At 35.1% G+C, this 22,843-nt stretch overlaps 2 protein-coding genes across 2 annotated transcripts in view; one reads left to right on the top strand and one right to left on the bottom strand.

The window, feature by feature from the left end:
• The window catches only part of LOC111053873 (beclin 1-associated autophagy-related key regulator), a 34,358-nt gene extending 15,675 nt beyond the window's left edge, over window positions 1-18,683 (bottom strand). Inside the window, exons 1-5 of the mRNA XM_022340806.2 lie at window positions 18,344-18,683; window positions 14,895-15,000; window positions 14,173-14,254; window positions 1,941-2,181; window positions 89-249 (exon numbers count right to left, since the gene is read on the bottom strand). Coding sequence (XP_022196498.2) covers window positions 89-249; window positions 1,941-2,181; window positions 14,173-14,254; window positions 14,895-15,000; window positions 18,344-18,534 — 781 coding nt within the window. The 5' untranslated portion in view covers window positions 18,535-18,683. The remainder of the gene's footprint in view (window positions 1-88; window positions 250-1,940; window positions 2,182-14,172; window positions 14,255-14,894; window positions 15,001-18,343) is intronic.
• A 554-nt stretch (window positions 18,684-19,237) lies between these two features.
• On the top strand, window positions 19,238-20,654 carry LOC111053864 (protein TSSC4). Its single transcript, XM_022340797.2, has one exon. It carries the CDS (start codon window positions 19,509-19,511, stop codon window positions 20,184-20,186), a length of 678 nt encoding a protein of 225 aa, XP_022196489.2. The 5' UTR covers window positions 19,238-19,508; the 3' UTR covers window positions 20,187-20,654.
• The last annotated feature ends 2,189 nt before the right edge of the window (window positions 20,655-22,843 follow it).

Below are 22,843 nucleotides of genomic sequence, written 5' to 3'. Positions count from 1 at the left end.
TTATTCTAATTCCAATCTACCACCAAATCAGCTAATTAGCAATGTTTTTCTATACAAAATGAGTATTTAAAAAGCGATGATAACTGACCCCAACTATTGTAAGAGGAATAATCGCCGGAACCAGGCAGCGTGGGTGCGACGATGCAGTGCTGCAATTCACCTGAACTGTCAGTGTACACCCAACGGCCACCCATGTACGCTGTGCGAGACGCCTCTGCCAGCGCACTCACTGTATCACAGTCTTCTTGGCTATACACACATTCAATAAAATAACTATTAACAATATTATAAATATAGTAGAAACGTTATTAGGCCTATTGTTGAATATAATAGAATTACTTTTTCATTTGATGAACGACGAATTTTGGATTGTAATTTTAATCTATCACTTAGCCTTAGCCATGAGTAAAGCCTGTCAAGCAGCGTTCCGATCTCATATCCGATAACTCATATCCGATATTTCTTTGCAGTGGAGGGGTGGTGGTAGGACAAATCATATGACGGACAGGTGTGGCTGGCAGCATTCTTGGCCGTTGCCTGATCTGCTGTCATTCAGTGGCCCGGTTCTATGACCAAAGTCGGATCGGAAAGCTATAGCCTACAAGTTTGTCCCGGCATTATTCCAAGTAAGCAAAAGAAAGGTTATTCAATACATTGATTGTTATGAAAACGTTTGTGTACGTCAAAGAACATGTAACGTGGAAAATTACACTTGTTACTTTAAAAAGATTGATGCTCTGACACTGATGCTTTGAAATAGACAATGTAAATCAAAATGAACATTGAAAAGTGGCTTTTGTGATAATATTATTTTGATACCATGGAATAGTATAGTACATAACTAGGTCGGGAAGTATAAGTTTACGGGACAAGGATGATAGTTTGCAGTCAAGGCTAGCCGAGACTGGAATATCATGCGAGTCCCGTGGTTCGTAGCAGATGTTCACAGTTATGTCACGTACAATATTTTTCGCCACAAATCCAGTGCAAATGAGTAAAAAAAATAAATGCATATCTGAAACATAACCTACATTCACAACACTATAAAATCGGTGAATAAAAACAGCTTATCAGCAAGAAGTGATATTGCCAGAGATATAATTATAATAAACGGCTAATAATTGGACGTCATATTTAGGTGTATACAAACTAATGCGCCACGAACACGCTCATTTCACTTTTCATAAGCTGATGCTATTCTCATTATATCGATATTTGTACAGAATCAAACTGATGAAAAGTGGAATGCACGTGTTCGTAGCGCATCAGTCTGCACGCACCTTTAAATGACGTTAGGATAATGATTAGAGAGAAGTTAGTTGAAGGTTGAGTTTTTGCTTTTAAATGGTAGTAAGCTAGTGTTATTCAAAAATTATTTGATAATTTTCAAATTTCGATTCAAGATTTTTTTCATAATCCCGCCCACTGGAGCGCTGAAGGCTGTCCTCCAATAGGATTTGTAGCCTCTCATCAACTATATAGGTAGCGCGCGATAAGAAGGACCCTGAACCAATGAAATGCAGGTGTATTTTTGTCGTGCAATGAAGAAATGTGGTCAAATGATCTAATAGACAGAAAGTAAACGAAAAGTGGTCACTTTCTATGCATGAAATTTTCATTTTTGGCGATCTTATAGAGATCTGCTGTTAATTCACAACACTGTTCCTAGAACAGCATCTTACTAGACTAAAATCATATCCGAAATAGTGCCGGTTGCACAAAAGACGGTTAAATTTTCATAGTGATTAATTTCACGAGAATCAATCAGAGGAGCCTTTTTTCGAAAAAAACTTCTGATTGGTTCTCGTGAACAGGATAAAAATTCAACCGGAATTTGTGCAACCGGGCCATAATATGTTTTGTGTAGAAAATCCTATCAGCAAGTGAACAGCGGAAGATGATGATTAAAATAAACTCATTTTCTTTTTCGTTGAACTGACCTTCTGTTTTGCGGTTGGACGACCGAAATGGGGAAAATGTATTCGACGAGATGCTGAAGGTTGGTGCGCACGCGCTGCTTGATGTCGAGCTGTAGCTGCGTCAGTTTGCGGCGCTGGCTGATTGCGTCACTCGACGAGCCGCGAACCAACTCCTCCAGCTTCCTAACGCGGTCTCTGTACTTCGGCAAGCGCTGCCTCAGTGTCTCATTCGACGCATGCAGCTCCATCGAACGTTTCTTTCCTGCAACATTATAAATGGCTCACTATAATCAAATTCAATCTATTATATTAGTTATGTTTCCTCTCCTGATCAGTCGTAGTCAGTCAGCCGATGAAGAAACATCGTTTGCCCGAGCGCTTATCGATTTATCGTTAAACCTGTCTACGGCTGCCTGGCGTGCTTAGTATTGTGTTTAGTACAGTGAATACCTAAAAATTATTCAATTATTTTATATAATTTATTACTTTCGGTGCATGTAACAGTCTCTCGATAATTATCTCGTGTTCGGTAACTCTGAACTTTTAATTGTTACGGTCATGGCTGAAAAAAAAAACTGTAACCAGTGTAATACAGAACTGGGTACCTCAAAGGAAAATTATTTCAAGTGTTCAAAATGTAGTACATCATTTCATACTTCGTGTATAAAGAACTTACAAAGTGATCCCAATAAGAAAAACTCTCTACGTGGCAACTGGAAGTGCTAAAAAAGAAGATAAACTTAGTTCGGAAATAGCTCGCATTTTCGACGCCAACTCTGCTCTAAGAGAGGACGTCAAACAACGTTTGGACCACACGAACATTAAGTTAGACAAATTACAAACAGATATGGACAATATAGCTAAAGATAATATTCATATCAAAGCCGAAATCGAAAAATCAAATCCAAATCCGAAACAGATAGAAATACTATTGCGAGTCTTACAAAAGAAAATAAAGAATATCCCAGTAACTCCCAAAGAGAATTTGTACTCTATACTTGACAAGATCTCTAGACTACTGGACGTTCATTATGATATACATATGATATCTCGGCAGTCCATAGGCTACAGCAAAAACGTGGCGAAAACCGTCCGCCCATTATCATAGTCGCATTCGTGCAACGTGCTACTAAGAATGCATGGATTGTGGCCCGTAAAGTGAGGAGAAATCTATACGCCAAAGAAGTCAACACCTCATGGCCGGATTCGCAAGTATATCTGAACGAGCAGCTGACGCCGCACACCCGACTCATCTTTAACGCGGCCAGGGCGATGGTCAAAGCCAGCAAATTAACAGCGGCCTGGACCAGAGACTATCGAGTGATGATCAAGAAAAATGAAGCAGGCAACCCACTTCGAATCATTGATCAGCTGGAGGAGTTCAATATCAGGAGGCGAACCGATTGTAGACAAAAAGGAATAGAATGATTTATCTCAAAGGTGCATTAAATATGATTTAGTAACCTTATGTACCGTGTTACCTATATAGTATAGTTTGAGTTACCCAGTCAATCAAATCCTTCAAATCAAACCCTGAACGTTTCAGTACAATGCTGACTAATAACTCCTCAGCTTATCCCACACAATAATTATTTCAATTTTTCTAATTTGAAAAGATAGTATGAATCAAACTCACATAATTATTAGTTGAAATATTTTTTTTCAATTATTCTTAGTGGATATACCGGGTGCTTCAAAAAAATGTATACACACTTTAAACAATCGTAGTTTTACCGCTCTACAAAGCTAATGTTATATTTCTTCGCCAGGTGGCAGCATAATCGTCCCTCTATGTTATATTGTTAGTTGGAATTTGTAATATCAACATGGCGGACGTACGTTTGAGTTTTGAAGAACGTAAGCAGGTTATTAAGTGGTACTGGAAGTTTGAGAATGTAAATTAAGTTCAAAGACAGTGGAGAAGGGAGTATGATACAGAACCACCTTCAAGATTAACAATTACACGCATACGAGACAAATTCGAAGTTCATGGAACAGTGTGTGATGTGCATAAAGGTCATTCAGGTCGGCCTCGAACAGCTACAAGTGATGAGTCATCAACGGCAATCTTGGAACTGTTTCAACGGTCTCCTAACAAATCTTCAAGGCAAGAGGCACGTGAAAGTGATGCAAGTATCGTGTTTACATTCCAAGGCTGGTGCAACAGCTAAATGACGACGATCCAGATCGAAGGTTGCAATTTTGTGAATGGATTCAGGAGATGGTGATACGTGAACCAGGATTTATGGGTAGCATCATTTGGTCGGATGAAGCCCAATTCAAACTTAATGGAACTGTCAATAGGCACAATTGTGTTTACTGGGATGGAGAAAATCCTCACATTACAATTGAAAAAGCTGTAAATTTGCCTGGTGTAAATGAGTGGTGCGGTTTGTCTTCAAGGGGACTCATTGGACCTTTTCGATTTGAAGGCACTGTAACTGGTATTAATTACCTAACAATGCTTGCTGATTCCATATTTCCTGCCATTCGTGCATTATACGGTAATGATAATTTTTATTTTCAACAAGATGGTGCTCTGCCGCACTATCACAGGGACGTACGAGCTTACCTGGATCAAAATTTGCCAGGCCAGTGGATAGGACGCAGGGGGCCAATCGAGTTTCCAGCACGCTCTCCAGACCTTACACCACTGGATTTCTTCTTGTGGGGCACAGTAAAAGATGAGGTGTACAAACGTAAACCACGTAACCTAGACATTCTTTGGAATGAGATTCAAGCAGTGTGTAGAGAAATCTCATTGGACGTTTTGATACGATGTACAGAATCAGTGGTGACTCGTACTCAGAATTGTATTGATGCTGCAGGTCACCAATTTGAACAGTATTAACATTTGTTATTTATGTTTCATTTACATTGGACTTTCAGCTTTCTATTTTCCTGAAATTTAACTTTGTAGAACGGTAAATAAATTTTCATTGAAAGTTCAAAGTGTGTATACATTTTTTTGAAGCACCCGGTATATCCAATAGACTTTCCCATAAAAAGGTGAAGTATTATAAAGGTCAAGATCGTGTTGAGAGAGAAGCATTATTGAGTGCCATTGTGAGAATTTTTTAATATTTTTTTCATGAATTTATTTTTATTTTATTTGTTTATAACCAAGACTCATATATTGCGAACAGGGAGAGGAAGACATTAATGTTGATGATAAGTAATTATTTCACAAACGCTGTTTCCATATTATTATTGTATCATTCTGTACAATAAAAATAATTAGTTTGTTTTAACGAAAGTAATCATTGAATTGGAGAGAAGCCTACGTTGTTTGTTAAACTCCTGAAATAGCGATAACGTATTTGCAGTACTAACGTTGCAGCATTCTAATAGGACATGAATCTCGTAATTACATAATCTATTACTCGTAAATATGAGCAAAAGTTGCGCATTATTTCCATCGAAAATTCGAAATTAATTGTACAATGTTGTCAATTAATCAGTATACCGACGCTGATTTCTTATTACGTTATGTATAGTAAAGGGCTTTCCTTTTCTCTCAATGGTCTTATCTAATCTTCCTCATTACTTCCACCTTGTTAAATGTTAATTTTTTACATATACATTTCTTAATACCTTGTCAAATTATGTACTCTAATAAGAATTCTGCTTTATTAATTTTTGACCCACTGCATATAAATGATTATAAGTGACATTATTCAAATGAACCTCAAAAGCGACATCTTTTAATAAGTTTACGAAGGAACGTTTTTGTGATAGCGTACTTTTGTTTCATAAGTTATTTGTATTCAACATATCTCAACTTATGTAATTACTATATTATAACTGATCCATCAATAACCCCTTTTCTAGTCTACCCTGAATTCATTCTATTAAGTAGGCATTATTAATCTCAGTAATATTTAACTTATTTTATAATGAAGCTCAACCTACTGAAATTAACAAAGCAACACAATAAATAACAGCTTTGAAGATTATGTTCATAAAATTCAATCATATCAATCAATACATTATGACTATATTATCAATTCTAGTTGAACAAATTAATATTAATTCAGCTATTACTAATTGAATACTCAATAGATTCACTTGAAAGACAATTTCCTTTGAAATCCTGTACTTGTATAATTATTGTTGGTGGCACGCTAGGTGGCTATTAAAACTGTGAGTAGTTTCACACTGTATTTGGCGAAAATTACGAAACACTTGTTGAGTGCAGGAAATGTAGTGATATCTATGATTATAAAAATTTACTCTCGAACCTTAATCCAGGCAAAAATGAATCACTTAGTTTTATCCAGCAGAACATTCGGAGCTACAGTAGAAATATTGATGAGTTTTTAGTAACCCTAGAGGGACTAAATGTTAATTTTGATTTCATGCTCCCAACAGAAGCTTGGCTTGGTAATAGAGACAGCAACCTTTTGAGCATTGACGGTTTTAATATTTTCAGGACTCATCATTCCGGATCTAGATACTCCATTCCTGATAACGTAAGAATTACCTATAAGAAAAACTGGACAAACATCAATAACTCATTATCCACACAAAACTGGAATCATGTCACAGAAACACATGACATAAGTATATCAGTTGATAACTTCATTAGTACTATTAATGGAATAATACGGCGTAATACATCCCAAACTACAGTTAATGCAAGAACAACTAAAATCAAGCCCTGGATAACATCAGGCCTGGTAAAATCAATTAGATATAGGGATAAACTTGAAAAAACAACTGAGTAGACAACCTTTCAATGACAACCTTCGAAATAGATTTATACATTATAGGAACAAATTGCAATACCTACTGAAACATGTTAAAATAACTACTACAAACAAAAAGTTACCGAGGCGCATGGAAATCCTAGAAAATTCTGGTCAGTAATCAGCGAGTTAGCGGGACGACCCTCCAGCAGGGAGGCCTTCCCGGTCAAGAGCTTCTGTGGTGGCGGTGCTGGTGCCTTCACAGATAACAATCAAATTCACAACATTGCCCAAAACGTTAATAATTACTTTGCCTCTGTAGGGCGACAACTGGCTGAAGCGATTGATCCAGTTGATGTTGTGGATGAGGTATCTGACCTTCCAACACAATCCGAATTTGTCCTCAGACCCGTTACTCAGCAAGAACTAATTAGGATAATAATGAGCATAAGAGGGGCGTCTGCTCCGGGCTGTGACTCTATCCCTGCACGATTGATTAAAGACCACATAAATACACTTATTATTCCTTTATTACATATTGTCAACTTGAGAATACGCAGTGGTGAATTTACAGATGCTCTAAAGGTGGCCAGGGTTATTCCTATTCATAAATTCAACTCCAAATCATCTATGGCAAACTATAGACCAATTTCTCTCCTTACAGTCTTAGCAAAAATTTTAGATAAATGTGTTAAAGTCCAACTATCAAATTACTTGGAGCATAACCATATCATTGACAGTATACAGTATGGTTTCCGATCCAACAGGAATACATCAGATGCCCTGTTTGATGTCATGAAATTTGTAACTCAACAAGTAGGATTGAAGAAACGTATCCTTTTGTCATTCCTTGATCTTGCCAAAGCGTTCGATTCGGTTGACAGGAATAAATCAATTGATAAGCTGAAAGCAATTGGAGTTCTGAACAGGTCCCTGGATTGGTTCAAGAGCTATTTCACTAATAGACAACAGAAAATATCCATTAATGGTATTGAAAGCAATTCAATAAATGTGGATTATGGAGTGGTGCAGGGCAGTAACCTTGGTCCCCTTCTCTTCATAATTTACATAAATGATGTATCAAAGTTGAAATTGGAAGGTAAACTTTATCTCTTTGCTGATGACATGGCCCTCGTCACCTATGGGAGTTCCTGGGAAGAAGTATACAATAAGGCATCTACCGACCTATTAGAAATTAAAAAGTGGTTAGACATGAATATTCTTACCCTAAATATTAATAAGACAAAATGTCTGCCTATTTTCACCAGAAGGGAGGCCGAACCAGGGGGGCATGAACTGCGATTGCATGTGTGTGGTGAGCCGCGGTCGACTACCTGTAACTGCCGTATTGTTGAACGTATTCAGATATTCAGATATTTGGAGGTTATCTTAAATAATAAATTAAATTGGGTACCTCATATCCAGCAAGTCAAAATTAAAATAAGAAGATTACTGTACGCATTCGGTCAAATTAGTCGGGTGTTGACTGTGACTCAGTGCAGAACCGTTTATTATGCGTATGTTCAGTCCCAGCTGGAATATGGCATCCTAGCATGGGGTGGTTCATATTCAGCTGTTTTGAAACCTCTTTCTATCTCACAGAAGGCTATTATGGAAAAAATCCTCAAGAAGAGTGCAAGATATCCCACAAACTTACTGTTTCAAGATTTCCCCGTTCTTAACATAAGGCAGTTTATATATAAAAAACAGGATATTTTCACAAACATTGAACATAACTATCTGACCAAAAAGTAGAATACTATGGGCCGGTTTCCGAGCTCGGCATTTAGCTAAGTTCTAGACTTTAACTGGCTTTAAACTCTGGAGTCAGAAAATTGGCTTTCCGAGACAGAGCGTTAACGTAGTCGAGGACTCAAATAGACCCTGGAGTTTAGAGATCACGTTAGACCCTGGATTTTATAATTTCACTTTCTGAGTGAAGGGCTTATAAGTCCAGGAGTTGAATTAGATTCTCGCCTCTTTCCAAGTCAAGGATTTATCAAAAATCTTCAAGTCCAAAACTAAAAACTGCGTGATTTTAAACCCTCGACTGAGGTAGGTTCTGGACCTAAAATTAAGTTCTGTACTTAAACTGAGCAAACACATTTCATTTATTGTTTTGAAGTAGATGAATAGTCAGATAGATGTCATGGAAAAATAACTTTTATTTGAGTTATTTTTGGTAAATTGAATAACTTTTTCAAAAATTTATATTTTCAGAAATTTTAAGTTTTATTCAATCAACAATAACATAAAGAATTTATCCTCTAAATCTCATGGATTTATCTCTTACCGAATTTGAAATGTTGTCCCAAAAATTTAATTTTTAGGCGCTTATATCTCAAAAAGTCATGATCAGGGAAAAATGTTTTTCTAAGAAAACTTTTTTCATTTTGATAGCTCGATGATAATACAAATAGAAAAACTTTGAAAAATATCATCAGTAGAGAGTTTACTTTTAGCCTTTGCACAGCCTCAAGTCCTAGACTCTGTAAGTCCAGAACTTATAATCTGATAATCTCATGAATGATTCGTCGAGCATTGGAAACAACAGAGGAGGAGCTACTCCAGCTCCTGGGAGTCTCTCCAGTTCTTTTGCGACTTCTAGGAAGGGATGTGAGGTGTTGACTGAGTGTGAAGAAGCGGACGAGGCGCAGCTCCATATGATTAGTATCTCGCAAAATAGAAGAAGTTTATTTAATGTGTCAAACTCACGTCCGGATCAGGCCAAAGTTCATCGTCTTGTGAAAAACCGGGTTAGAGACTTCAAAAATTCAAGTTTCTTGTCTCACAAAACTACGTCACCCCCAGTAGCAATTAGAAACAGCTCAAGTCAATAAATTTCGAGAAAATAACAATATTTGCGGACAGTCATGGTAAAAATATAGTGAATCTCACGGCAAAAAGAGTAGACTGTAAGGTGACAGGAATGATAAAACCAGGTGCTAAATTCGAAGATGTTGCTTCAAGCTGTGAGCATGAGAGCAAAAATATGTCAGATCGCGACTTGGTCGTCCTGATGGGAGGAGGAAATGATATGGAAAAATTTGGTGCAAAAAAATTCTAAGTTCTTTAAAAAAATGTTTATATGACCTGTCGCATGTGAATATCATACTCATGAATGTGCCTCGTAGATATGATCTTCCAATTTCTTCTAACATTCATCATCAAATAGAGAGAACAAACTTAGAGATAGCTAGAATTTGTCGACAATTCAAAAATGTTAGGCTTTTAGATATTAGTAACATAGGTCGGCGTTTCCATACACGACACGGGCTACACCTCAACTCGCTGGGAAAGCGCTACATATATGATTTTATAAGTGGAGCATCCATGCAGGCAATCAATGAAGTGGAAGATTCAATACCTTTAAACTTGAAATAAACGACAAGGCTTCGCTGAAAGCTGCCTCTTTTAGACAAGCAACTGAAACTGTTCTAAATGATGAGGCCTCACTTGTTATGGATGGCGGCAAGTATCAGTTATGAATATACTGTCTCAATACCTGACGACGTTTTGCCCTATGAAAACCCACAAAAATAGAGCCAAGGACTCAAACATGCATGTTAATAGTTGGTACACTCCTGAACTCAAGACCATGAAGAACCACCTGTTAGTCTTGTATAAAATTTGGAAGATCCGAGGTGCCAATGAAGACAAAGAGAGATTCAAAGATTTCAAAAAACTTTACACTGAAGCGATTGCTAGGGCAAAGTTGTCACTCAACGACAAGCTGTTGACAGAATCTAACAATAAATGTAAAACAGCATGGAAAATCATCAACAATGAATCTAAACACAAGAATAAGTCATCAACTACAATCAACATTCCTCCTGAGAAACTGAATGATTTTTTTCTTAGTGCAGGAGTTCATGCTCAGGATATGTCTATCTCTACATCAGTTACAATGGAAGATATGCTGGAAAAATGTAATCTCATCAATTTAAAAAATGTGGCTGCACCAAGATTTGCATGGAAAGAGGTTGACATTGAAACGGTGAAGTCCATAGTGGGAAATCTCAGTTCCTCAAGAAGTGAGGATACCTTTGGTCTTTCAAATTATACGGTGAAGAACATTATCGATTCGATTCTCCGTCCACTGACATGTGTAATTAATTTGATTATGATACTTGGAGCTTTTCCTGAATGCTTGAAAATGTCGATAATAAATCCAATCTATAAAAAAGGTGAAAAGGAACTGCCAGAAAGCTACAGACCAATAGCAATAGTCTCGATCGTAGGTAAAATCATTGAGGCATGTCTACTGAAACAGCTGTATGAGTACTTTGTAGAAAATAATTTGCTCAACCCCAATCAATTTGGATTTAGACCAAATCATTCAACAACTATGGCGATTGAAAAGGTTGTCAACTACATTCTTGAGAGCTTTGAAAGCCAATGTATGGTTGCTGGTGATCTACTGGACCTGAGTCGTGCGTTTGACTCCATGTCACATTCAATATTGTTTGAAAAGTTGAGATACTATGGTATTGAAGGTAGCGAGCTGACTCTGATTCAAAGCTTCTTGAGCAATAGACAACAGGTGGTAAAAGTAAATAATAAACTATCTAGCCCAAAAGCCGTGAAAACAGGCGTCCCTCAAGGGTCTGTTTTGGGGCCGTTTTTATTTCTAGTGTTCGTAAATGATTTCAGTTGTAATATACCATGCTTTTCAATATTGTATGCCGACGACACTACAATTCTCAATTCTGGTGCGAATGCGGAAAATCTTATTCATGACCTTGACGTTTCAACAAAAACCTCAAAAATATGGTACAATGCCAACAGCCTCCGTCTTAATGAGACCAAAACTGAGAGGATATTATTTTCCTTGAAGAGCAGAATAGATCCTAGCCTAAAAAACTACACGAAGCCGGTCAAATTGCTGGGCTTAATGCTGGACAGTAAGCTATGCTGGGAAGACCATATCGAGTTTCTTTGTAAAAAACTATCAAGAGTCACCTTTCTTCTACGTAAACTTAAACTATCAGTCAGCCCTGGAGTTTTGATGATGGCATACTACGGTCTCTTCCATTCACATTTAATTATGGTCTCCGTTTATGGGGCAACTGCTCTTCTGCCAGCAGAGTGTTTCTATGGCAGAAAAAAGCCATAAGATGCATTGCAGGACTCAAATTCAACGAGTCATGTAGAGATGCTTTCAAGAAACTTAGCGTCCCAACCCTTGCTAGTATGTATATTTATGTAAATCTAATTTACATGAAGGAAAATGAAGATAACTTTATGAAACAGCAAGAAAATCATGATCACAACACAAGAAATAAATTTGACTTGATAAAACCTTCTATAAGGCTGCACAAGACTTATAAAAGCCATAAATACCAGCAGGTTATTCTTTTCAATAAACTTCCCTTAACATTTAGAAGTCTTCCAAGCAGCAAATTCAAGAGAATAGTAAAAGAACTGCTGAGACGTAACGCATTCTATACAATAGAGGAATATCTCGATAGTCAAATATTGCAATGTTAAATGTACACATGTTAACTTTAAAATGAGAATGAACTACTCACCTTGTTTTGCCTGCTTGTACGGAATAACTTATTGTCGCGACTAATTTAAGACATTTTCTCATGGCATGACTGTACCTATTATAGCCTATTTATTTTTTATTTGTAGTTTTTAACTTGACACGATCCATATATATTATGTTATATTTGTTGATCAATAAACAATTCTATTCTATTCTATTCTATAGATCCCGAGCTTGGAAACCGGCCCTTAATATGGAACTGACTTCTATAGTCATGGATTACTGGACCAGTATTAGTAATATTACAGTATCAAATGAAATTTTTTTTTATTATAATGTTAGCATGAAAAAACACTGAACTCCTTGAGATTTTGTAACGTAAAGTCCAGACTTCCAATAAATTGCATTTTTTCGTAAATGATGATTTTATTTGCACACTTCACAAATAACAAACTGTGTCGGCCAAGTTGAAACATTAAGATACGTTTATTTATCGATTAATATGGGAATAGGTTACTTGAATTGCTGGAGCGACAATCATTTATTCACTTTCACAGTATCAATGATTCAAATCTTGCACAGTATGGAATCAATTTTTTTAGTAAAATCACATGAACTACAATCATCTCAGATTTCAGATCTGTTGTTATTGATATTCACTGTGATAATTATTGTTGGATGTTATGATTATTGGATGCGTATAGATTATTGCAGTGGCGGCCCGCCAGAGGAAGCAAGGGAAGCCGGGCTTCCTCTGATATTTGCTCGTATTTTCCTAATATTTTATTGTTGTTAGGCCTACTGGCCTATTATTCAGCTGATATTGTTGATTCTCAAATTTAGAATATTAATTATTATTAATGAATAATTTATTGGTATTGAGAAGATTTCATAACATATCATTAATGGGAGAATGTAGAAAACAAGATTTAAATGATGGCGGGAAGCGTGATGGTATATAGAACGCATAGCAAAGAAGGCATATAGATGGCCAAAGAAAGCCTGCTTGAACGCTGAGTCCGACAGGAATAGAATAGTACAGTGAAAAACGCGGTTGCCATGACAACGCATGTTTATATAATAGAATATAGGCAGACACATACAGTTCTAGAGGAAGCCTGGCTCGAATCTGAGTCCGTCGCGTACGCATCATAAACTAAGATGAAGAAGGAGGCATACCTCAGCACCTCAGTTTGTTTTGCACCAGAGAATAATAGAATATTAATATTTACATAAATGAAAATGGGATAACTACAAAAGTATACAATAAATGAAAATATGGGATGAATAAGAATATTATCAAAAAATTTTAATATAATTATTTAATTTCATTTTCTCTTTGGTATAGGCTACTGCTTTGTTGAAGAGGTTATGTGTTCAGTTTTACTGCTGTATCGCGCGTGTCCTTATGAAAGTTATTTGTCAGAGTGTATAAATGCTTTTAGTGACGTGAGTTGAAAGTGAAAAGTCTAATTATGGAAACATCAATAGATTTAGTGAATATTCACTTATTTAGTTCTTGAAACTCCATTTAGTAAGTGGAAAGAAAGTGACTAAAAATAGGATTCTTCATAAATTATGTGAGTAGCCTGAAAACTCAATTAAATATGCTTTATTTGGAATTATTCTTGAAGTTTAAATTTTGAATTATGTGTTCATTATAAATATTGTATGAAAATATCTTATTTTTGGAGCATTATGGTCTTTAGGCTTCCCTTAGTTTGAAATCCACGAGCCGCCACTGGATTATTGTATATTTACATAGTGAAAGGTTACTTGGATTCTTGGATGAATGAAACATTCATGTTCGAATATTATGAAATATGAGAAAATGAATTTGATCAATGCAGTTGATCGATAATGTCGCCTTATCGGGCGAGACTGCAAGCTATCAATATGAAATCGCACATGAAGCTTTTTTGATAGAATAGAGAAAGAAACACTTTCAATTAGAAAATTATGCATAGTTTTCATTGAAAACACATGTCATTCCGACTACAAATTACTTCCTCAAAGAAGCTTCAGAGTATGAACATGCAACTTATTAAAAAGTATTATTCTAAAAATCACTTACTGTCATTAACTTTCTTTTCTTTCTCCTGGATGAGTAACTTGAGAAGCTTAATACGTTCTTTGTGACTATCTATTTCACCTGCCTGAAAAAAATATTAATATTAAAAAATATAAATGGATTGCATAAGTTTAATTTACACATTTAGTAGTAAGATGTAGCCCATGAAATACAACTCATGTACTTATTCTATTTTCCAATTCTATAGCTAAGTAGCCTAGTCTAGTATTGCTATTAAAAAGAACAGAAAGTCATACCATACAGGCTGCGTTAATATTGTTCACTGTACAGGGATTTTTTCTTGAAACAGTCTGATACCCATTTAATTTTTCATAATACAGGATTTGATCAGAATATGATCAACTCTGTGGCGAGCTGAATACTTCAGGGCATACAGGATCTATGTTTGAGTAAGTCACTCTTGAAATGACAAGAGTTCACAACAAATGCATTTTAAAAAATTATGTTGAACTTCAGAACCAGATGGCAGCCGTGTATTGACAATGAGGTGAGGTAGGCTATTAAAATATTAATTACATAATTTTCTATTTGAAACTGAGTAGAAATTATTAGAAGAATAAACTTTCAGATTAGTGTAATAATAATTAGTGTTTAGGAATATTACTCATTGTACCAAAAATGAAACGAGGGTTACAACTGTAGCTGAACTAAACTAGATAATTAAATTTCAATAATTCAGTAGTTTCTGAAAATGGAAGACTTACAACTTTATATATCTTCTGTCTGTGAACCAGTTTATCCTCACAAAGGGTTTGCACCTGTTTTCTATCTTCCTTCAAACGATTCAATCGAGAGCGTTTTTCAGAGAACCTGAAAATGAAATAAAATATTATAGCCTAATGATATAAATAGAAATTTTCGGCATAATTTTACAATCAGTTACGTTGTATATTTATCTGGATCTCCTACCTTATTCATCTACGGAATGAATCTAAGAAATATTTTACATAAATTTTAACACCAAATAATTATTGTTGTATATTTAAATAAAAAAATGATTGAGTGACGATGCTTGAACAATTGATGAACAAAATGGACAGTTGAATCATTAATAACAATTTCCCAAGTGAGATACATTAATGTTTATTAGTTACAACAGTAAAATTTCAATAATTTAAAACCAATGGAACTTAAAAAATGTCTAAGTTAATTGAAAAATTAAATTCATCTTTTATATCAAAGACAAAAACAAGTAATGGATCATTTCTAATAATTATCAATTCCAAATACTTAGGTTCCACCAATTGTGAAATTTCGATTTTATTATCTACTTGACAAGAAACTTTGTATGCATAAAATTGAAATGAGTTTACTTCTAAAATGTTGAGAAATCCGGAAATTAAATCGTTTCAACTTTAGTATTTTACAACATTTCTCTTGATAGTTGATCATTTTTTCTTGATAGTAGGCCCAAGTTACATATCAAGTTTTGGTCCATTTTGACTATCTTTTTGAGAGAAAATTGGCAGATTATCAATTTTTTATAACTAACTTTCAACTCTTCACTCCAATAATAGTAATTATATAGGAAAGGTTCAACAAAGTCAGAGGTCATATTATATTATGAGAAAGAGAATTTAGCAAAATAAGCTCTTTACAAGGATTCATTCATAAGCTCTCTCGATTCATGTATCATTCACATAATGCCAATTAATTTTTGTTTAAAATATAAATATTATCTACCAATGTAAAATAAGATACCGTAGTATTTCTTGATATACAACCGTAAACTGGGCTGCAACTTTGCGTCTAAAATCCTATTACAAAATTCAGTGATGAGAATAAGATTGCACTCCACCTATTGAAGTACACAAATTTCACCCAAGCCACAAACCAATTTGCAACATCCAGCTATCTAATACAAAAAAAAAACAGTAAAAATAAACTTATGGATTTTTACGTCAATATAAAACTGTTGAAATTTGAAAAGTATGTTTTAAATTGAGTAATTTGAGTTAAGCTATATATATATATAGCTTATAGTTAAACCTTTGAATATATTTCCATTTTTTTTAATTTTGCTGAAACAACTAGTTATTTAAAAATAACTTCCTTGAATTGGAATTCTTCCTTGAGAGCTCGAATTGGAGTTGGACAAATTCCTTGTTTAATTCTTCTTCTTCGTAGAATTATTATTGTAGGATGCTTCTTTTGGATATTACAGATTTCTTCATTTTTGGAGATACTGTATTTGACATAACGACCTAAACTAATGTAGGAACTGTTTGAGTGTTGTACCAGGATAACGTAAAGGTAGCACTAGGAGATCCCGCATTACCATCTAAATAATTTTATTACGATCAAAACGAGTTCCTCAAAGCGGAATGTAGACCTCTTTACAAGAACAAGAAAATAGAACAATTCAAGAACACATTCACAATCATACTCCCTTGACCTGTTATAAGCTACCTAAATAACATTCCAACCTATCCCAAAAATTTCCATAACTCCAGCACGGGCTAAGATATTTGAAGCATTCATGGAAAAAACTGGTGCACTACATTTGAGAGAAGTAAATTATTCACAGATGCTCAGCATGGATTCCGGTAAGTAAATATTCATATTGCTTGACTGCAAGTTCACCATGGAGTTCCTAAAGGTTCAGTGATAGATCCTCTTCTTTTCTGGTAATGATTGACGACCAAGGTTCTCTGAGATTCTAGATCTGTCTGAAATCTTAGCAGCAGTTGCAGCTTCTTGAAGAGGCCAAGCAGTGGTTTACCAACAACGAGCTGATGCTGACACTAATGCAAGTTTTTTTTAACTTAGTCAAACATATAAAACCTTTAAAAATAAGATTATTTTCAACTTTTTGTAAGATAGTGTTGTCTGTAAAAGCATTACTCAGATGGTATTTTAGTTGTCCTCAAGATAATGCATTTTCTGCAGGAGTAGTACCTCTCTAAAGCAAAGTCCATGTCCGCACAACTGAACACCATAATAATTAACAACATATACATCCATCGGTTCTAAGATCTAAGTCGTCTGAGAACAATTATTATCCTGAAGAGATTCAAGCAGACATTGTTGATGTGACTACTCCAACTAAGTCTGGTATTTAGAGTGAACCCAAACAGCTTCACTTCTGTTCAGAGGATTCTTGGTAGATAACTCCTTGTATAATTTGGAAGAGTTTTATGAGTTGGCTAAGGTTATTTAATTATATTCGAGATTGTGTTGCTTTGTCTTGACAAACTGTGTCTTAAAGGGAACTAAGTTAAGTGACATAAAATGCTTTCTTTCTTTTCCTTATATCCTGTTATTAGTATTTACAATTGATCTATTTGACTTAAATTTTTTATTTATTTAATTGTGAACTAATGTTTTTTTTTTTAATTGTGAAATAGTCTGAATCTAGACATAGGCCTACAATATAAGTGACTTAAATATAGAGGAAAGTACATGATATAATATAGGACATAAGAGCTTTGATATTGATTCATAACCATATTCTTCTATATTATAATGTAATAATATATTAATCCTACATTTTTACAAATGTATTGTCTCTGAAGAACTCAGAAGTAGTAGCAATAAAATGCTCTATCTACATTTTAAAACATAAGATGAAATCAGCAGCATACTTACTTCTTGATAACAGAGACAAGAAAAAATTCATAGTTGTTACATGGTATTCCAAGTTGAATTCAACAGTACAGTATGTAATATTCAACAATTTTTAAGCACGTTAGAGCAAATAAATATTTATTAACTTTCCGCTAATCTGTCAAAAGTTAGAAATGGGCCTTTTTGACCTCAAGTTGATCTTCTCAATTAAGATACTTATAGGTAGCATTGCAGTATTTTGTGACCTGCGGCTCGTATAGCCCTAGTATTACTAAAGAGCTCTGGCTCTCAAGTAAAAAAATATTATGTTGTTAATGTTAAATAAACCAATAAGTTAACACACAACATATTGATGTCAGTAAATTAACTTATTGGTTAAAAAATACTATTAGTTGTCTTGTTAGCATCATCACGTCTATTTTTTAATGAAGCTTATAAGTCAGCAGCTTCATAATGCAAAAAAATTTGTACCTAACTAAGATTACGGTAGACTATACTAAACGGGTGCATAAATAGTCGAATTAGTTTTTCTTATGAACTGATTTTTTCAATTTAAAAGATTGTATAAAAAAGAAAATATTTTTACCTTTCAGCTCGTATTGAAGATGAATTGAAGAAGTCACCATTTCGAATACACAATTTACAGTAGAACAATTTTCTATATTTACTACAAAGTGGACACTCCACTGGATAACTTATTTTACTGTTGTCGTCTAAAGATGATGACAATTGAAATTCTACAGGTGCAGAGCTATCGTCTGAACTAGTTTCTGCCATAATTGGCAAAATTGTTTAATTTGATGCAATATTTTTATTCAATTTGCAAATTGTAAATAAATACTATATAAATCTTTACAAAAAGAACAAGCAAGAGAATATTACGACAGCAGTCAACAAGAAGTCAAGAAATGAAACAGCTGTTTAATTTCAAAATGTTCACTAGGTTAAAAAAATCGATGTTATTAACATCGATATTTTAAAAATCGAACACACAATAAATTTCGAAATTTCAACACTGAAAAAATAATAATTAAAAATTAGTAATTGACCTTATTGTGATGGAAGATCAAGTTATGTAGTTTTTTCAATTTATTTTACAATTGGAAGATTTCTGAAATGTTTCCGTTTTTTGATAGATTGCTTCTAAGTGAAGATTTTTGGATGCACACTTTGATAAGATAAATTGCTTGAATAAGGATTATCCGGTCATCGGTTGTTTGAAACATGTACTTTAAGAGTAATAAGGATTGATCAAAATTAGATGCTTTAAACTCTATTATTTGCTAATGCAAACTCACCCTATAACAATTATTAACTTTCCAGCTTGAAAGTTATAAAGGTCAACAAGCTTTTGAATTTAAGTACCGTATATCTCGGAAAGGAAATTTCTAGCAAAATTTTAGAAAAGCAAATAGTTTTCCTTAGATCGACTACTATCATTTCAATTTGAATTATCGACATAATACAGTTATCGATATCGACATATCATTGTTCATTGATCGTTTTATGTTATGTTTGACTTGTCTTGAAAATAATAATTCAACTTTCTTTATACTGGATTATTATATTCTTAAAAAGAATAGTATTATAATTTTTCACAACTTATATACACAGTACATAAATTGCGGCCATTTATTGGTTGAAGACAGTGCAGAGGCTAAGTGAGTGAACACAATAGTACTGGAACTTGTAAACATAACCTAATTTGTTTAATCAAAATTGGACTTTATAAACATTTAATTTTAATAATAATGTTACGGCTTGAAGGGAATAATTATTTGATTGAAAGTGGTGATCAAGAATTTACAAATCGCCAGAAAACCGTCTTTGACCAACTAGATGCAGTCATCAGTAAGAATGGAGTTGATAATACTAATACTCATAATCTAGTGATGGAAATAGATAATCAACCAGATATATCATCTAAAAAGCGTAAACGAGCTGAAACAAAACATTTGAGAGGCCAAGAAAGTATTTTCAAGAGACCTGATCTTCCTTCTCCTGTCAGACGTAACCACAACCTTCCTGACTTCAGACGTAATCCACACAAATGGACAAAATATTCGTTGAATGATGTTTCCGAGGATGATATGTCAGAAAGGAGCAATACTGCAGCCGCCATGTCGTTTCTCCAAGAAATGGAATCCAGGAGGAATGTCGAAATGGAAGATAAGTCTGAAGATAAAATCGTTTTTAAACGGCCACCTAAGAGTAGGAATAGTATCTCCAAAACTGTTGTCGAAACTTCAAGCAGTGTCACCGTCACAGAAAATGACACAACTCACTTCCGGGGCAGCAAATTGGTAATGCCAGAATATGTTGTCGGCAAAAAGCCTGTTAAGAAAAATAAGAGTAACCATAAAGCTAAAACCGAAAGTTCACACAATCAAATTCAATTAAATCACCTTCTTGATGAAGAAGCCGAATAATTCTTTGTTTTGACTTTGTACATAACATAAATTAATGGTAGGCTACATGAAGTAGATAAATACATACATTCAATAAGTTTAAATTATAGGTACATATTTTTATTGACATCTAGTGGTTTGCAACCAAGTGACCCTAGAGCTAATGTACCTATTGATTTCATACAAAAAATTAATTATAACTTTTTACAGTTACAAGTGTTTGAAAATTTTACATTTTTTCTTCACCCATGTTAGTTAACTGACTTTCTAAAAATTAGGATAAATATTCTTTACTATATAATATAAACTAAGAGACTTGTTAACATCAAGCCAATAATTCGAAGTTCAAATATGAGAACCTTCATTTGATTCTTAGAGAGGGAAATATTGAGTTCATCTGGCCCATGTTAACATAGAGGTATAATTTATATTATGTGTGTATATAGGTACGATTTTTCAACTTGTAAATAAACTATCCATTTTCCAACACACTGTCTGTTTTGAAATTTATCCATTTTTATTATTTTATTTCTGATTATTTATAATTTTTCTTGATTACAGTGTTAGCTGATGAAAATATTTACTTGGAAGCAACAAGGTTCAAAATATACTGGATCAATAATTGACCATAACCACTTGTCGTTGAGCTAATCATGGATCAGAATTGATCTCGCTTGGTGCAAAGCAGCATTATTGAAAATTTTCTGCAAAAGAGTTTAATGTTTGTAGTGATAGAAGTGATAACATTAACAAGATTTTCTTCTAATAATCACAGTGTCTGTGATTGTACTACTCTCCCGCCCGCTTCAAGCTGGTTTCAATGCTCAATAGGGGATCGGCTGTCGGGAAGCTTGTTTGTCGTTATTGTGCGAGGAGGTTGGTTGTCGGGTACGATCATATCCAGCAGGGGATCAGCTGGACGGGGAGCTTGGTTGTCGTGAGCGTGTGAGGAGCCTGGAACCTTCGTTCCAGTAGGGGATTAGCTGTCTGGGAGACTAGTTGACGGCAATGGTATGATTCAATGATTTTATTACAGCCAGAAAATACATACAGTACACTAGGCCATGTCATTACAATAAAATTTCTAACAGAATTACAATAGCAATACATAAATAAAGATAATACACAACATGCAGTGCAAGAGCAGGCTTCAAAGCTATTCGGTTTCTCACAAGAAAATAATAAATAATAATACAGAAATATCAATAAACAATTACTAAACTTCAATTCTATCACAGTCTATACAGCCTATTCTAATTTTAATCTATACCTACTTTTACAATAAATCGTGAACAAACTAAAACCATAGAAACTCTATTATCACAGTCGGCAATTTACTTGGTGCTTTACACAGTCAATTTACATAGTGCTTGGGTCAGACTCGTCAAACTCATGAATGGAATAGAACGGGTTGGCGACCAGCCATGACTTGACCCGCTTCTTAAAGCTCACCAGAGGCAGCTCTCTTACTTCATCAGGTAGCCTATTGAAAAATCTGATGCCAGATATGGGAAAACTTTTCCTGGATCTTTCCAATCTCACCCCGGGCAGGACCAGGTTTCCATTTCCCCGTGTAGCGTGACTGTGGATCTGATTGGCCCTGGTGTACAAATGAATATTCTCTCTAACCGAAACCAAGCACTCGTATATGTACAGGCTGTAAACTGTCATCACTCGTAAATGTACAAACAATGGTTTGCAGTGATTAATCCAACCAGCTCTCATCACAATTCTAATGGCTCTTTTTTGCATTAATAGCACCCTATTCACACTCGCAGCGTGCCCCCACAGCCTTGTACCATATGCAATATGGCTCTGGAAAAAAGCAAAGTAAGCTTGACGCACAAAACCGTCAGGCACACATGATACAAGCCTTCTAAGCAGAAAAATGACCCTACTTAGCCTTTTGCAGAGCTGGCTGATGTGAGCCTCCCAGGTCAACCTACTATCCAGGGAAAACCCCAAGAGCTTCACAGTACCCGTGGCAATCCCAGAATTGAGGCTGAATGATAGCTCCTGAGTCTTGTCACTGTTAAGAGCCAGCTTATTTAGATCAAACCATTGAGACGCACTATGATACAGCTCCCTCACAGCAAGCCTGGCAGAATCTACGCTCTTATGATCCGCAAATAGTGATGTGTCATCTGCGAATAACAGAACACCACCATCTACTGAATAATATATATCATTTATTGAGATGAGAAAGAGCAAAGGTCCCAAAACTGATCCCTGTGGGACTCCATGTTTCAAGGGTGCAGGACTTGATAGTTCACCATTCCAGTCCACAACCTGCAACCTATCACTCAGGTATGATTTCATCAGTCTGACAGCACCGACTCCAAGGCCATACTTCTCCAGCTTTCCCAATAGAATATTGTGCGAGACACAGTCGAAGGCACGTGATAAATCACAGAGCTAATCATGGATCAGAATTGATCTCGCTTGGTGCAAAGCAGCATTATTGAAAATTTTCTGCAAAAGAGTTTAATGTTTGTAGTGATAGAAGTGATAACATTAACAAGATTTTCTTCTAATAATCACAGTGTCTGTGATTGTACTACTCTCCCGCCCGCTTCAAGCTGGTTTCAATGCTCAATAGGGGATCGGCTGTCGGGAAGCTTGTTTGTCGTTATTGTGCGAGGAGGTTGGTTGTCGGGTACGATCATATCCAGCAGGGG

Source organism: Nilaparvata lugens, chromosome 5 (genome assembly GCF_014356525.2).
Source record: "Nilaparvata lugens isolate BPH chromosome 5, ASM1435652v1, whole genome shotgun sequence".
In the NCBI taxonomy this organism is placed as follows: Eukaryota; Metazoa; Arthropoda; class Insecta; order Hemiptera; family Delphacidae; genus Nilaparvata; species Nilaparvata lugens.
This window is presented reverse-complemented; position numbering and strand designations above follow the sequence as displayed.